This window comes from Phyllostomus discolor, chromosome 8 (assembly GCF_004126475.2).
Source record: "Phyllostomus discolor isolate MPI-MPIP mPhyDis1 chromosome 8, mPhyDis1.pri.v3, whole genome shotgun sequence".
Classification (NCBI taxonomy): domain Eukaryota; kingdom Metazoa; phylum Chordata; class Mammalia; order Chiroptera; family Phyllostomidae; genus Phyllostomus; species Phyllostomus discolor.
The window spans coordinates 97,243,851-97,260,020 of NC_040910.2; the positions used below are offsets into that span (position 1 = coordinate 97,243,851).

General features: G+C 39.7%; 1 protein-coding gene across 1 annotated transcript in view; it reads right to left on the bottom strand.

Annotated features, from left to right (window-relative positions):
* Nucleotides 1-16,170, bottom strand: part of ANKFN1 (ankyrin repeat and fibronectin type III domain containing 1) — a 309,928-nt gene that overhangs the window by 30,938 nt on the left and 262,820 nt on the right. The window contains exons 15-17 of the mRNA XM_028521748.2: nucleotides 10,515-10,681; nucleotides 7,739-7,889; nucleotides 6,022-6,190 (exon numbers count right to left, since the gene is read on the bottom strand). Coding sequence (XP_028377549.1) covers nucleotides 6,022-6,190; nucleotides 7,739-7,889; nucleotides 10,515-10,681 — 487 coding nt within the window. The remainder of the gene's footprint in view (nucleotides 1-6,021; nucleotides 6,191-7,738; nucleotides 7,890-10,514; nucleotides 10,682-16,170) is intronic.

Below are 16,170 nucleotides of genomic sequence, written 5' to 3' on the forward strand. Positions count from 1 at the left end.
TTGGTAGTAAGTGAGTTGACAGTTGGAATTCAGGAATGGTATTTTAAGTCATGAAAAATGGGCATTAGGAATGAGGGTTGAGACTGTGCCATTTTTTGTAAGTCTGTGGCCTGGATTCCATTAGGCTCAATGCCTGGATATCCCACAGGCACCTCAAAACTCATCATTTGTCAAACCGAACTCATCATCTCTCCCCTCCCCCCAAACCTGTTCCTCTCCTGGTAATTCCCATTTTTGTAGATGGCAACATTATCCATCTCAGCACCCTGTTCAGACTCTCTGGCTCCTCCATCTTGCTCTTCAACCACATTAAATCAATCACAAAGTCCTATTGATTTTAACTCCTAAATTCCTCTTGCCTCTGCTTTCTCTTCTGTACCCCTGCTGTGGCAGCCTTGGTTTTGGCTCTTTTCATTGTCCACCTGGACCACTCTCTTAACTGTCTCATTGTCTCTAGTGTTTTTTATTTCTTTTCCTCTTCTGCATTCTTCCTCCATAAAACTGCTAAATAACAATAAGACCATATTATTCCTTTTCTTAAATCTTTTAATGACTCCCCACTGCCTACCTGATAAAGTCTAACCTCTTTAAGATGGTATAAGTAGCTCTTGGTGATTCTGGCCTTTTTAGTTTTCAGTTTCATCTGTCACTCTTCCTCAGATGCCTTAAGCATCTGTCACAGTGAGCTACTAGGAATGTACTTAATTGGGCTCCATTTCCCCAGATGTCTAAGCCTTTGTGCACGCTCTTCCTTTTGCTTAAAATGATTTTCTTTTCCTTCTTTGCCTTTTCTTTCCTTTTCTGAATATTTATTTGTCAAGGCCTAGTTCAAACATTATCTCTATGAGAAAGGATTAGGTGTCTTTCCTCTTGAAATTCAACAGCCTACCTCTTACAACAGTGCTTCCATTGTACTGGGACTGTTGGTATAGATGTCTGTATCCTCTACTGGATTCTAGGCGTCTGGTGGGCAGATTGTGTCTTACTATTGTCCTTATATCCAGTCCCAGCATAGTACTTGGCATAGTGGAAACTCAGTAAATGTTTGTTGAATGAAGGGTGTAGCCAAGCACCGAAGTATGAAGTATATACCATGCTTCAAACTTAAAAAATTCCCCAGTTTTTACTAGTCTTGCTAGTCCAGTCAGTATGAATCATAGACCCAAGGAAATCAATAAGGATTAGCTTTTCCCACCATAGGGCTGCTGTCAATTTTGACTGCTCACGGGATCAAGGCAGGGCCACCTTCTCAGTGCAGGCTAGGCACATTCTCAAGGGGCCGCATCCCTGGACAGAGCTTGTAAGGGCTCACGATACTGCTTTTCCTTTTGTTTCTGGAACAGTATAAGTAGTGACCCTTGTCAGCCCCCAGGCACATGCTTTATTACTGTAAAGGAGTGTTACCCTGCTTTTATCCAAAGGATGGGGGAGTGCTAGCCTTCAAGCTGTGGAGGGGGAGTAGGCTCTGAATTGTACCACTTTGCCTCAGCTCAACCCTGCTCACAGAGGTCTGACAGCATCCTCCTCTGCGACAGTTTCTCTCCCCCATCAGTAACTCTGTGAAGAAACACCTTATGGGTCTAGTCTAGTCTTTATTCCAGGACACAAAGGGCTAAGCTCTTTATCATTTTGTCCTTGCTAGATCTATTTAGTGCTGGAATAGGCCCAGTTGCAGTTTTCCATAGCTGGTTAGCAAGTTATTTATGATTCACTCAGGCCACTGGCAGGAACATGTTGAGTTTGCCAGATCTCAAATACTTCCATTGGGACAGGGATGACTTATACAAGTCAGACTGAAATATAGTGTAATGCTTTATTCTATTATAATTTACATAGTCCCATAATTTGCACCTTTTCAAACTTTATTAGAATTTCCCATGTTGTTAATACAATTTTCTGAGTTCCAACTCAATTTTCAACAGCTGCCTTTTTCTCAGAAATGCTTAGTGTATATGTTGACCTTTTACTCTGGACCTATCTATGAAAGAAAGAAGTCCCTACTCATAAGAAACAAGTAAAAATTGCTTAGCATTTTTCTTAGAGGGGTTTAGGCCCACTATAGCAAGTTCTTAGAAGTTCTTATAGGTTTTATTAAATGCCTGGTGGGCTATGATAATCTTTCTCGTGTAAAACTCTGATTACTTGGGGATAATATTCTTGCTAAGGCCCAGCAACATTATAAAAATTGTTGCTGGTGGTGCTGAAGTACAGTGAGCATTGTACTAGAATGTATCAAGTTCTTGCTACTACCAACATTTTCTCCTGATCCTTAGAAAAGACTAATTGAAGTGTGTATGCCAAAGGAACCAGACCCAACCAAGTGGTCTTTTCTGGAATTTTACATGGTCTTCATTAATTAGCTGGATCATCATTGATTGATGTGGTAACAAAGGAGGACCAGGAGGATAAGAAGGTATGTTTTACTCTAGGAGAAAACATCTTAAAATTATGATTGAGAATCAGGCTTTGACCTATGGCCTGGTTTTTATAAATGAAGAATAGCATCTGATGGTCTTACATTGCATTTACTATTAAGAAGAGTAAGTCAGGTCAAAGAGGTAAGCACTGCCTGATTCTATTACTATGCTAACAACATCTCTAGTTCCCACAGTGTCTTTTTCTCTGTGTCCTAGGCAGTTCTGCTTCAAGTGTGAGCCATGGGTTGTCAGCATCAGCATCAGCTGAGGCCTTATTGGAAATGCAGATTGTCCAGTCCCCTTCCCAGACCTCCTGACTTAGCCTCTCTGGGTGGGGCTCCAGGAGTCTGTTTCATTGGCAAGCTCTCCAAATGATTCTTATGCACATTCAAGTTTGAAAAGCACTGTTCTAGGGTATCATATCCTAAAATATGTTTTCTGTGATTTTTTAATAGGTGTCATGCCAGAAATGGTTTTGGTCATTGTCAAATGAATTTGGAAAATGCTGGGTTAAACAAAGTTAAACTTTGATTTTTTTTTGTAGGGGAGGACTACTGGATTTTGCAGAGCTTTTAATTTGTTACTCTACCGCTCACAATTCTCCATTGGATTCCCAGCACTCTTAAAGAAAATCTAAAATCCTTATCATGGCCTATGAGGTCCTATACAATCTGGCCCCTCTTGTCCCTCTAATCTCATTTCCTGTCTCTCTTGCTCTTGCTCATTACATATACTCTACCTACAATGATGTCTTAGCTGAGCAACTCTCGAGTTAAGGCCTTTGCACTTACTATCCCCTTTGTATGGAATCTCCGATCTCTGCTCAAATGTGTCTTCTGCAGAGAGGCCTTCCCAGGTCACCCAATGCAAGATTGCAGCTCCTGTCACTTCACCCAAGTCCCTTACCCTGACTTGTTTTTCTCCATAGCCCTCACTACTGTCTGACATTCACAATATTATTTTTGTTGACTGGCTTACTATTTGTCTACCTCACTGGAACGTAAACTTCATGAAGAGTTTGTTCATTGCTTATTCTTCAGTACCTACAATAGTGTCTGGCACATGGTAGATTATTTAATATATATTTATTGATGAATTAATCAAATGAGTGGAGAAAGAAAATTGTGGACTAGAAAGGAACAACAGTGGGACTAAGTGTGCCTGCCCAAGACGAGTCCGTGAGCTTCCCGGAAAGCAGAGGAGAAAGGAAACATGCAGGGCTTGGTTATCCAGGGCCTGGGGAGTCATATGCCCTTATGATTGATGCCAAATCATGGACTGTTCCCATGAGAGCCACTGCAGCATGGGGAAGTGAATGTTATGTATTTTTTTCTGTATTTATGGAACAGTAATGACCATCTTACACAGAATGGACTCCTGGTTAGCTCTCCAGTGAAGTGTTTTTCTTAGTGCTTTTTCCTGTTAGTTGTCAATTATCTGTCCTTGGGAAAACATTCACTTTCTTGGCTTTAGTTGTTATCAGTAGACATTGGTCAAATTTCTGTGTTCTGTGTTTGGTACCTAACTTTCTCTCCTATGTTGCTACTGGCAATTGGACTTGTCCACTCAGATATTGAATTAGTACCTTCAAACTCAAGATATTCAGACCTAAAAATATCACTTTTTTCCCCAAACCATTTTTTTCTCTGATTTCCATACTTCTTGTAATGATAGCCGTAATCTTACAGTCTTTGAGGCTGAAAACCATGGGGGTACTGTAGAAGTGCCTAGCTTCTGCCTTTTCTTATTCAAACAGTTGCCCAATCTTGCTGATTACTCCCAGTGTTTTTTACGTCTGTATATAAAATACATTTATGGTTTTATTTCTACCTAGCACTGGGCTATTATAATACTCTCTGAACTATTTCCCCACCCCAATCCATCTAAAATAGATTTTTCAGCCTGACTTCTAACAATACTGATTAATATGGTCACAGCTTGTCCACGTATCTTTAATGTCCCCTATTTCCTCACATCTCTTCTCTGGTCTAGCCAAACTGGACCATTTATTCTTTTCCTGACTGTTTCTGAGTTCTTATATTCTCATGTCTTTCCTTATTTTCCTCTACCAGACAAAAAAATCTTTTCTTATTATCCCTGTTTATTAACATCCTGTCCATTATTTAACACTCACATCAAATATCCTCTCCTCCAAGGCAGCTGTCTAATATCGTCTTTGAGAAAATGTGCATTCTTTTCTTATTTTAATATCACTTAATGCTAGTGATTTTGGCACTTCTACCTCATTCAATAATAATTTGTATTTTTATTTTACTCCTACCTCTGTATTGAAAGCCCCATGAGGGCAGAGCCTCTGTTTTACTAATCTCTGAATTTCCACATTAGGCATCCGGTGTATATACTTAGTAACTTGGATTGAAATACCTTGATCCAAACTATATTTTGTAACAGCAATACAGTTATATCATGGACTAATAATGTTCTATGGGTGGGGAACTCATTAAATGGTCACATTCACATCCAGGCCTCTTGGGAGTGGTACGGCCAGTCATTTGATACAGAAAAAGTACAGAAAGTTTAAGTGATTGCCACTGCCAAACAATAAGTGACTCAGGACTCTTCAAGTCTCATTCTGAAAGTCTGATTCAGACTTCTCTTAATAACTCTCCCTCCTCTGGAAAATAACGATTGCTGTTCAGCAGCTTTTGGGCATCTGAACTCCTTGGAGCAAGGGAAACCGAGAGGCTTAACCCATTTATTTTCAAAGGAGAAATGCAGGTTCAGATGCTCAAGTCTCAAAGTGAGGCATCAGGCAGTTGCCTGGTCTGCTTCTAAATCTGGTGGCCAGAGAGCAATCCAAAGAGAGTCTGTCAGGATTCCACCCACCTAGTCACTCACTGCCCCACAAATCCTATAGTTTATCTGAACTGATGAAACTCTTGCTAATTGCCTCCTTGTTACAAGATGAAACATGGGGGAGAGACAAAGCCTCCCTATTCACATTCTCAGTGGGCAGCAGGGGTCTCTGCAAAAATAGGGAAGCTGGGGCCCAAGCCATTCATTTCTGAAAATCAGGACAAGATCTTTCACCATTCACAATTCTACTTTATAATCACAACATTGCATCCTGGGAGACCCTGTCAACCTTTCAAATGGTGTGCTAGAATTTTAGAGTCTATTTCATATCAGAGTCTATTTAGTAAATCAGCACTTTTTTTCTCTCCAAGGTGACACACACTCTACATTTGAATTTCAGTATTTTTTTCCCAGTTGGGGTGGGGGCAGGGAGGGAAGGGGGGGAGAGAGAGAGAGAGAGATGCTTTTCATGAAAACATCAGTTCTTATATTTATGTTTTAAGAAAGCAAAGGGGAGGCAAGAAGTGCAGCCTGATAACTGAACTTTCTGTTTAGAATTCCCTCCTCTCCATTGGGCCTTAGCTAGGTTTCAATAATTATTGCTCAGGCACATAGTCTTGGAGCTTTGCTTTCTCTCAGACTTGTACACAGTTCTAGGAAGGGTTGTTGCCAAAGCCATCATGTGATTTATTGACCCTCCACTGGGACAAGGGGGAACAGATATAACTTTGTGATTTTATTATAAGGAGGCTGGGTTAATATTTCTAGGTGAAACAAGCTACTATACCAAGTTCAAACATCTGAAGAGGGAGGTTAAGAAACCCTGAGTGCGGGGTGTAAGGATTATTCTGTCCTGGGGCTGTACAGACGTCGTCTGAGGCAGGGAGCAGGAGAAGAAAGGACACATTGTGACCCATTTCCAACACCTCCTGTGTGTAGAGGCGGAAGTTCCTTGCCTGCAGAGGGACACGCGCGGAGGAAAAATAGGAGAGTTACAACATGGCACTTACATAAACAACACCAAACTGGCATAAAACATCTAACAAAATTACACGACTTCAAGCTTGGAATTTTTATACAACATAAATATTAGGGTTCAGCCCATTTAATAATGCTATATAAAATCAAGATTTAAGGCAGTAATGTTCCACATAAACTCTGAAAACAACATTTATGCTTCTTATAAAAGCAGAAAATGATTGCATTCTGTGGGCTTTTCAAAATGATGAATATAATTACATGAAGCAACAAAAATGGATTGAATTAAAAATCCACTAGTTTCAATTTAAGTTGGTTAAGGGGGAAAAATGTAGTTTCTGGCCAAGGACTGAGAAAATTTTACAAGAATTAAAAAAAAATGTTGTATGCACTCTTAGGCAGTTAGGCAGCCTTCTCCCAACATGTATATGTAGCCCAAGAGTCACCAATGAAATATGAGCTGCTTCAAACCTGCTAAGCGCAAGAAACCCTTTAATAGTACCTACTGTCACAAGTAGACCTGGTAGTTTTTTTTTTTTTGCCTCCTGAGTACACAGCCAACCCTGGAATAATTCAGTTGCTCCCATGGTGTCTTTATGGCAGCTTGTGCAATTTAAATCTTTGTCGGTGTTGGCTGTTTGGACTAGCCTTGCAGTATTAGCTTAGAATCAGAGCAGTAACCCAATGGAAGGACACTCTTGGAGTCTCTACTCTATCCCCCTGCCTCCATGGGTCAGGGGCCAGTTCATGGTTGTCTCTTATTTAAAAAGAGACAGGTACTCCTATAACAGTCTTCCTGTTTATAGGCTAAACTTGGTTAATTTTGTGTGTGTGTATAGAGATGGTGTATATGTGTCTGTGTTCTTGTGGGTGTGCTAGATGGGAGTAGGAGGTAAAGGTAGGCAAAAAAAAAAAAGGAATAAAGTCAAGCTAATTGTTACATCATGTTAACTTACTGGACAGAACTAATTCAACTTTTACTATTCTCCTCCATGCCAACAGCTTTTCTTGAAACTGCTTATTAGTGGAGGTTAGAGTTGTACTTTTTGATTTAGATAAGACATTAATTTTGACAGTAAATTCTCTGTGGAAAAATAGGACAGCATAATCTTGACCATTGGTATAAATTATACTACCACTAGTCTTCTGCTCTTAGATACATGATTTGTATATCTAACTATACATTTATTTATTGATTCATTTATTTTCCTTGCTTCGTGCTTTCTTGAAGCTGAGACTTGGTATCTTTCCCATGATTGGACTAGCCAGTGATTTTTCCTTGACCAGACCACAGTAAAGTAGGGTCTAGGAACCTTGGAAGAAGTCAGCACAGAGGAGCTAGAGAAAAGGGGCAGAAGTACTGTCTGTGTCTACTTGTAGGCATCAAATTCAAAATGTGCTTGCATGTACAAAGTGGAAATTAAATATATGAAAATGAAATATATATACATCTTCTCTTGTGTTTTATGTTACAATGCAGTTTCCATTAGCCATAAAAAGAAGATAAAAATGGTAAAGACTCGTACCTGGTGTAGAGGTATATTGATCTGCTTAAGGAGAGCTTTCACTGCCATCTGGAGCTCGTAGAAGAACAATTGCATGGGGCAGTCAGAAGTATGATCCACACTTTCCGTAGATTCAGAGCCAGAAAGCTTTTGGACCCATTCCCACTCCTCTCTGTATGTTGAGTCAAGTTAAAATTAGAAATATAACAAAAGTTCAGAACACAGCTCAGAACATTTTTATTGTATATGTCCAGAACCTGGATAACCAATTTTTGGTGTTTAAAACTAGATGCAATTTATGATAGGGGAACTTTTAGCCACCCAAATGGAGTTTAAAATGAGCTTTTTCTAATTTAAGCTTAGTTCACCTATCAAACCACCTATACTTCAGGACAGCAGGCCTAATTTGTATCACTTTTCTTGATTTTTTTTTGAGATTGGAGCTTTTAGATATTTTGTAATTATTTCCTGTCTTCATTTTTCTTTCCCTGAAGATCTGCTGCAAGTCTAAGACCCTGCATTTTACCACATGGACATCTGCTGGTTAATTCAGCAATTAATTAACCACAGGACTCTTGTCCAACTCAGGCAACAAACCACATGGCACATTTCAACCCTGGCCTGTTGTAAGAGTGGGGTCTATTTTGGTGCCTTTCCCCTTCCAAAAGCTTGAGGAGAATCACAAACAGGAACACTAGGCAATTCCAAAAAAAGAAAAAAGAAAAAACCTGGGGACACATATCATTGCATCCACCCTCCTTTCAAACCAGTCATGCGTGTCTTTATTCTGCATGCTCTAGAATGCTTCCTAATGAACTTTTTCAAATGTCATGCAGAAGGGAAGGGAAAGAAGGGTGGTGGGAGGAAAGCACATCTGGTTTATCCCCCAAAGGTTGATCTTCAAAAGGGGCTTGAAAAGATCAAGGTAAATGCCTTTTGGGTAACATTGTTTCCGCAGGTATTTTAGTAGGAGTCTCTGAACATACTCAGTTGGCCCGGTTTCTCCTCCTCATAACTCTTCAGGGAACAGCAGTACGCTCTCAGGAGCAGGCTAGAGAGGGAAGGCAAGCCCTCCTCTGGGGGATGGAAAGAGAGGAGGTGCTAACATATGTTCCCGCTCGTATGAAACCCTCCGAGGGCTCTCCCCAAAGGGTTATCCTGCCTGGGCTCCCGATCTGGGGTCAGAAAATGAAATTGGTTGTGGCACGAGCTTTCCATCAGAAACACTTCTTTTAACCAACTACCCTCTTAGAGAAGTTTCTCTTTTCAAGATATCTGTTTCGTTTCAGTTCCCACACTGGAAAAGACTATGGAAAATTTACCCTTTGTCCCAATAAAAGAAAAATCAAAATTAAATACTGCTTCAGTCTGGGCATATGTTAGCTTCATACATAATTGAAATCTTTGAGAACTTGCTTGGGAACTACTTTTCTCCCATCACTGATACTGAAATAAATGAGGGGGTTTTCATTAGCACAAGTACACACCAAACCTGAAGAAGAGCATTGCTAAAATTGCATATTTCGATTTAGAAAATAAATTACCGGTAGGAATACCATGAAATATCTACCACTATCTAATCAGTTTAATCTCTGAGGATGAGGGATATGGAACTGGCAGAGTGAAGGACACTGGAATCTCTTGGAAAAGTGGAACTTGGATCCTTGACAAGGGAAGTTAGATGGTATAATCACTAAAAGATAGGGTCTAAACCTTTAAGACACAAATCTAGAAAATGGATGAAAGTAACCATTGCTGAGTCAAACCACAAATGAGCCTTGTAACCTCTTGGGAAGGGCTGATCCCTTATGTTGATTGTAGAAGTGACCACCAGATGGCAGACTTAAAGTCTAGGTGTAGTTGATAAGTGAAGGAAGAGAATATGGCAGCTAGTGAGTTCTTTGAAGAGACCATCATCATCATCTCCTTCATTGTGATTAACTAGTATTTAATAAACATTGTGAGACACTATAGTTACTAAACTTGCCAAAATATTAAATGACTAAATAAGAGTCTCCTTAGGTTAACTAAATCCATAGGTCTAACTAGAATTTCAGGGTCTAATTTGTACTCTGAAGCCCAAAAAACTCTGGGGAGTTCCTTTCCTTATCCTTTCCTTTCCCTTAAAAAAAAACCCCTTCATATTAACCACAATTTAGTAGACTTTCAGAGGCCTGCTAGAGGGCTAGTTGTAGAGCTGAGCCAGATTACCAAGATTGGGCAACTTTCCCAAAACTAACAGAGTAATTCACCGTAATGCCAAACCATAGAGCAGTTTCCAGAAGCTCAGGCCTTGTTACTTCTCTTCTGCCCTAGAGAATCATAAAGAGTATAGAAATATAAAAAGTCTCCAGGCCAAAGGACTAGGGGTAGGTGGAGGTCCTTTAAGATTAAGGGGAAATCAGTGCTCTACTAGAACCCATTTCCATAGTGATATTTAAGAAAAATGACTTACTAGGTTGTACAGAAAAGATATTGGAAATAGCAACGTTGAAAGGAAAGGGCGCCTATTTATTAACCAGTTGGGCATCAGTGGCTGAACCATGAATGATACAGAGAGGGAAGTGAAAGGATAGTACCCCCTTTAAATGGGCTCACTTCTTTCAGCAACACCACAGGCCCTCCTTATCCCAAAGTTAAACAGAGCTCTGCCTCTGCCCCAGGGTGCTGGCTCCTGAACATGTCTTGCCACAGAAACTGCACTGGGAAGTAAGACTTCATTTTCCTACTGACACATCAACCCACCACTCAAGCCATTGTTTCATCGCAAGGAAAATCCAAACTCCTCACAACTTACTTGGAAATGTTACTGTTTTCACGGACCTTCACGTGGCAGAGAATGTTGGGTAACTTTTGGGTAACAAGAACTTTGATCTGATCCACAGAGCTACACAGCTTTAGATAGCCCAGATATAATCCGGGAGGGAGACGTTGATGACTCCTTTTGTGATAGGAGAGAATATCCTGTAGGGCGAAAACAAAACAAAACAAACAAAACAAAATAAAAAACACTCCTTGAAATGCAATCTCAAAACCTTTTTCTTTCTTAGGTGCAACATGTCAGGAATTAAAGGAGCTGTAGAAGTAGTTGGGTGAGACACCTTGGATACCACCCTGAAGACTGAGGACAGCCAGTCTTACCTTCAGGAGAATTGTTTTCCAAGACAGGTAATACGTCATTAATATATTCTACATGCCTATTTTTCTCAGATTTCTGAGCTGGGGCAGCTGTGTGTGCAGTGATTGGGAATGGAGTGGTGTGGTGGAGGGAGATACTAAAGAGGAATAGAATTTAAAATCTCTGTCCTTGGATGGCTTATTGTGTAGCTGGGGAGAAACAAATTTACATGTGTAAAGGCTGACAAAGCAGTACTTGAAGCCGTTTTACTTAGGGCAATTGATATCAGGAAAGGTCTGTTTTAAATGACACCATTTAAAATAGGATCAAAATTTTACAGTAAGTAGAAAAGAAGAATTGATTCTTTATCTTGAAAAATGAGACAATGTAATAATAGTAGATGTATATACCTTATTAATATTTAAGTTATAGTTATGCTTATTCACTAATTCTGAAAATGAAGAGAGAATCAAGATTGATTCTTGTTTTGGCATAATTTTTTTTGGACTGAATTGTTTGATAGCTGAAATGCTGTCTCTCACATTTGACTTTCACAATGAAGAGGCTACTTTTTGCAAGAGTTTATGAGTTTCATATATTTTTGTCCTGGAATTTAAAAAATTCTTGATACTCAAGACTTTCTCTTATAAAATCCTTGTTTCTTTTATTTTCTTCACTTGTGAACTGGTCTACCACTTAATTGTAACTAGCTTTGCATGGGATTTGATTAGGCCTCTATATCATTATCATGAGCTTCACAAAATTCTGTATCTTTTACAAGATTTTAAAATTTACTTTGTAATAGATTTGCATTGTATTGTCACATCATAATATTTCACAGGCAGCAGAGACTGAATGAAGTTGCTGTAACAGCAAGTGCCAGTCTAGTTAAGCACAGAGGAGTGTTTGAGTAGAATCTTCTTTTATATGTGGTCAGTTCTCCAGTGAACTATTTAGGTTGTGACTTTAGCTTCCCTACATGACTGCAGTAACTCAGATAATGAATAATTGTAAACATAGTACCCCCCTCCCATTTCAGTACATATGACTTTTTAAACATTTGGGCGGTGTAGGGGGTAAAACACAGTAAAGAGTGATGAGTCAGGTAACTGATTATGGGGAAGGATTCCTGATTTTCAAAGGGGATAAAAAAAGAGGGAATCAACTCTACCACTAAATGTAGGGAAGGAGAAGAAGAAAACAAACATTGTACTTGTATAGAATTCTGTATGGAACAGAGGCACTGAAGCCTCCCTTGGCCACTACACTCTGAAGGATAGTCCCGCCTCTGTAGAACAGATGATCTGCAGCGTCTGTCTAATATATGCTGCTGGGTGTTGTCTCCTTTGTCCCGTCCTCTACCCAGCACATTGAATCCCAAGCACTACGGGAGACTTGGGGGCTTCAGGTATCCTATACGATCACTACGTCTACAGAGGTCGAGAAGATCAGTAAATAAATGATCACAATACCCTGCAATCAGTTTTATACTAGAGACAGTGTAGGCATACAGAGGTAGGAACACTTATGTTTTTCTTTTTTTATTCCCTTTTTTGGAACTAGACGATGAAGTTAATAGTGTTGCTGTGTTTTTTATTGTTTTGTGTCCTTGGTGTACCCAGTGCTAACTCTGTATACAATAGGTACACAGCATGTGGAAATCAGGACAGTTCCCCGAAACAGAACATATGAGAATAGCAGAAAAGGGACAAAATAAGAATGGCCACAATTGGGATCACAGATGGTCACTAACTAGTATGCACAGAAAAGCAAAGGCTAAGTAACTTTTAAGATATTTGCTGAAAAAAATACACTAGAAAAAATTTGATTTCATGATCAAAAGTAAAGAATTCTTATTAATATCAGGAGATTGATATGGCATAACTTTTTAATGTCTTTAATCCTACCTCCTCAGAACAGATCATAGGTAAGTAGTTGACTAGAGGAGCTTCAGTCAAGGTAACATTTTGAGAAATGAATAGGCAATTAAAGAGAGAAATGATTACTGAGAGAGGAAAAATGGAAGTCTTCAGATGAGCAGAATTTGAATGTGCACCCTAGGGGTAGCTGCCTTATAAGCAAATGTGTCCACAAACCCACAGGTCACTATTTCTGAGAAGTGATGGAGACCTAGAAAGTCCCTGAAGATTAGAAAAGGGCAGATATCTTTGAACTAGGAAAGGGAAGAACACAGGATGAGCCTAGTAATTAGAGACTGCCAACTTATTAATCTTTGGGAAAAACGAGAAAGAACCATTGAACAAACACTTTGCAATCACTCAGGAAATCCTGAGACACTAAGTAGGAGTCAACATTATTTTGCGAAGGGCAAATCATACAGACAATTTTAATTTATAATAGTAAAAGAACAGGATCCACAGACCAGGGAGAAGTCTCCAGTGTAATCTGTTTCACTAGATAATCTGAAAAAGTAGAATCTATACCATATCACTTTAATAAGCTGAATATGTGGGTTGAAGATTTGTGAATACTGGAAATGGCGTGGGAGTAGTACACACGTTGAGTGATGGCTTAGTAACTACTAGTCCTGGGGGGCAATCTTTTCAGCTTATTTATTGACATTCCAAACAAATAAATTAAAAAATGTGTATCAAATTTGTGGGTCCCAAATTTGTTGTGGTTTTGATTTTTTGGAAAGTAGTGATAAAGCTTTGAGTGAGTGTGCATTGGAAAAATAAGCCTATCATAATTAGGGTTGAAACTTAATAAGAAAATGTGCTTGTAAAGACCCAAACCCAAGTGCAAATATAGGATGGGTGTAAGTGTGAGAAAAAACACGTGGGGGTGAGGATTGGCCGCAAATAGAATGTGAGCTGGGAACATACTGTGGTTATGTAAAAGCTGACACCATTCTGGGATGGAGTAATTTACTCTTTCATTCAGGTTTTTAAAAAGACCATTACTGAGCATCCACTATGTGTTTTCCTGTCTTTACAAAGTCATCTAATCCTTCATTAGTAAGAATGTTTTGGGGCCTAGAAATACATGGGAAGAGAAAGAAGCTGTCCCACTCACATAATCTGGGGTATGCTAGAAAGGCCCCCTAAACCAAGTCAAATGCCTATGGGTTTATATATTGCCTCATTTGACCACTAAATAACAGTTCTAGACTCCGCTTCGTCCAAAGCCTCTTTTTATCTCTTATCTCCAGCCAGGATGGATCCCTTTTTCATTCCCCATGCATGCCCTAATCTCTTTTTTTGATTTTTTGGTTGGTTTATGAATTCACTCATTCTACCAACTTTTATTGAGCACCTACTACATATCAGGCATTGTGCTAGGATATTAATGATATCAAGATGAATAAGACATGATCCTACCTTTCATGGAACTCACATTTTAGTATATGAGCGCTACGTGTAAGCAAGTTTTTCTAACCCAGTGTGATAAAGGCCGTGAGAAAAATGTGCAAAGTTTGTTGTGGACCCAAGAGAGGGTGAAATCTACTTTTCTGTCTTCTGCCTCATTTCTTTTACCATGCCTTGTATTTTATTTGTTTAACTCCTTCCTTCCTTCCTTCCTTCCTTCCTTCCTTCCTTCCTTCCTTCCTTCCTTCCTTCCCCCTGTCTTGCTTGCTTCCTCCCTCCTTCCCACTCTTCCTCTCCTTCACATTTTCTTTTCCTCTCCTCCCTCCATCTTTCCCTCTCCCATCTCTTTCTCTCTTTTTTCTCCACCTGGTGAACTTAACTCACCCTTCATGCCTCAGCCAAATGTCACCTCTTCTGCAATGCCTTCCCTGATATTTCCAGGTAGAATTAATAGCTGCTTTGTCTGTGTTTCCATAGTACGCTGTTTATGCTGCTATCAGGCTCTGGTTTAATTCTGCCTTGTATTACCTTGATTTGTTTACAAGTCTGTCTCCCTTCCTTGACTGAACTCCTTGAGACCAGGGACCTTGACTTACTCATTTGTTTTTCCTATAGCATCTAAGAAGAGTTCCTGGCACCTACTTGGTGCTGAAAAAAATGTTTATTAAATATGAAGTCAGAGGCCCAGAGGGAGTGGGGTCTGGTGCTGGGCCTCCGGGAGGGAATGTGCCGCGCTGGTGCAGTGACCAGGAAGGGGATGTCCCTCCGCTCTTCACGGACCAGAAAGCCTAGGAGCCTGTTAGAAGAGTGACACATAGCTGGCTTTCCAGTAACTACGGGGTTTTTCTTTTGCTGGGTAGGGGATGGAAGCTGAATTGTCCAGGGATAGCAGAGGTCATAAATTGGGGGCTGGTGGCCTTCGTGGGCCAGCCCACCATCACTGGACTGCAAAGAATTTAAATTTTCTGAATTACTTTTTAACTTTTAAAAATAAAGAGATTTTATACAAGACTCTGGACTTTCAACTTTTCTTTAAACATTGGAAAATAGTTTAGCATTGGGACTACTTCCTTTTACTACAATTAGCTGAGGTTGAATAGGGCTATTATTTAAATGAGACAGGTGATCTCCAGATTACTGTAGTCTCTGCTACTTCTACTGTTTTTTTTTTTTTTTATTTGGGATATAATTCACATACCACAACATTTGCCTTCAAATGTGTGAAATTTAGTGGTTTTTACCATATTCACAAGGTTGTGCAGCTATCACTAGTATCTACTTCCAGACCATTTTTATCATTCCCCACCACACAAAAAAACTTCACATTCATTAGCTATCATTCCCAATCCCTCTTCCACCCATCCATGAAACCACTGCTATACTTCCTGTCTCTAGGGATTTGCCTATTCTGGACATTTCATATAAATGGAATCATGCAATATGTGGCATTTTGTGTCTGCTTCTTTCACTTAGCATAATGTATCCAAAGTTCATTCCTGCCATAGTATGGATCAGTACTTCATTAATTTTTATGGCTAAGTAATAGTCTGTTGTATGGCTATAACACTTTTGTTTATTCATTCATCAGTTGTTGGACATTTGGGTGTTTCCATTCTGGCTACTGTGAATAATTCTGCTATAAAAATCAGTGAACAAGTTTGTTGTGAAACCTATTGTTCCTTATATCCAGCCTACTTGACTCATTTCATTAGTCTTCCCGATACCAGTAGTTTTTGGTCCCCACGTTAGAGGGTGCTTGGAGTTAGAGGAAAAGGAATGTGCTAGGAAAAAAGTAGAAAAGGGTGCACGACATAGTAGGTCCTGGGCACCTCAGGTGTGAGAAGACCCTGGGTCCCCGGAAGTGCCAGAGAATGCCTAAGGAGAAGAGAAGGAGAACAAAGATGGGAGGAGACAGAAGACAAGCTTCACAGTAGCTTTTCTAGGAACAAACTTTTAAAAAAGGACCCAGAGAAAAGGAGGAGGAGGGTGTGTAAAACAGCATGGTA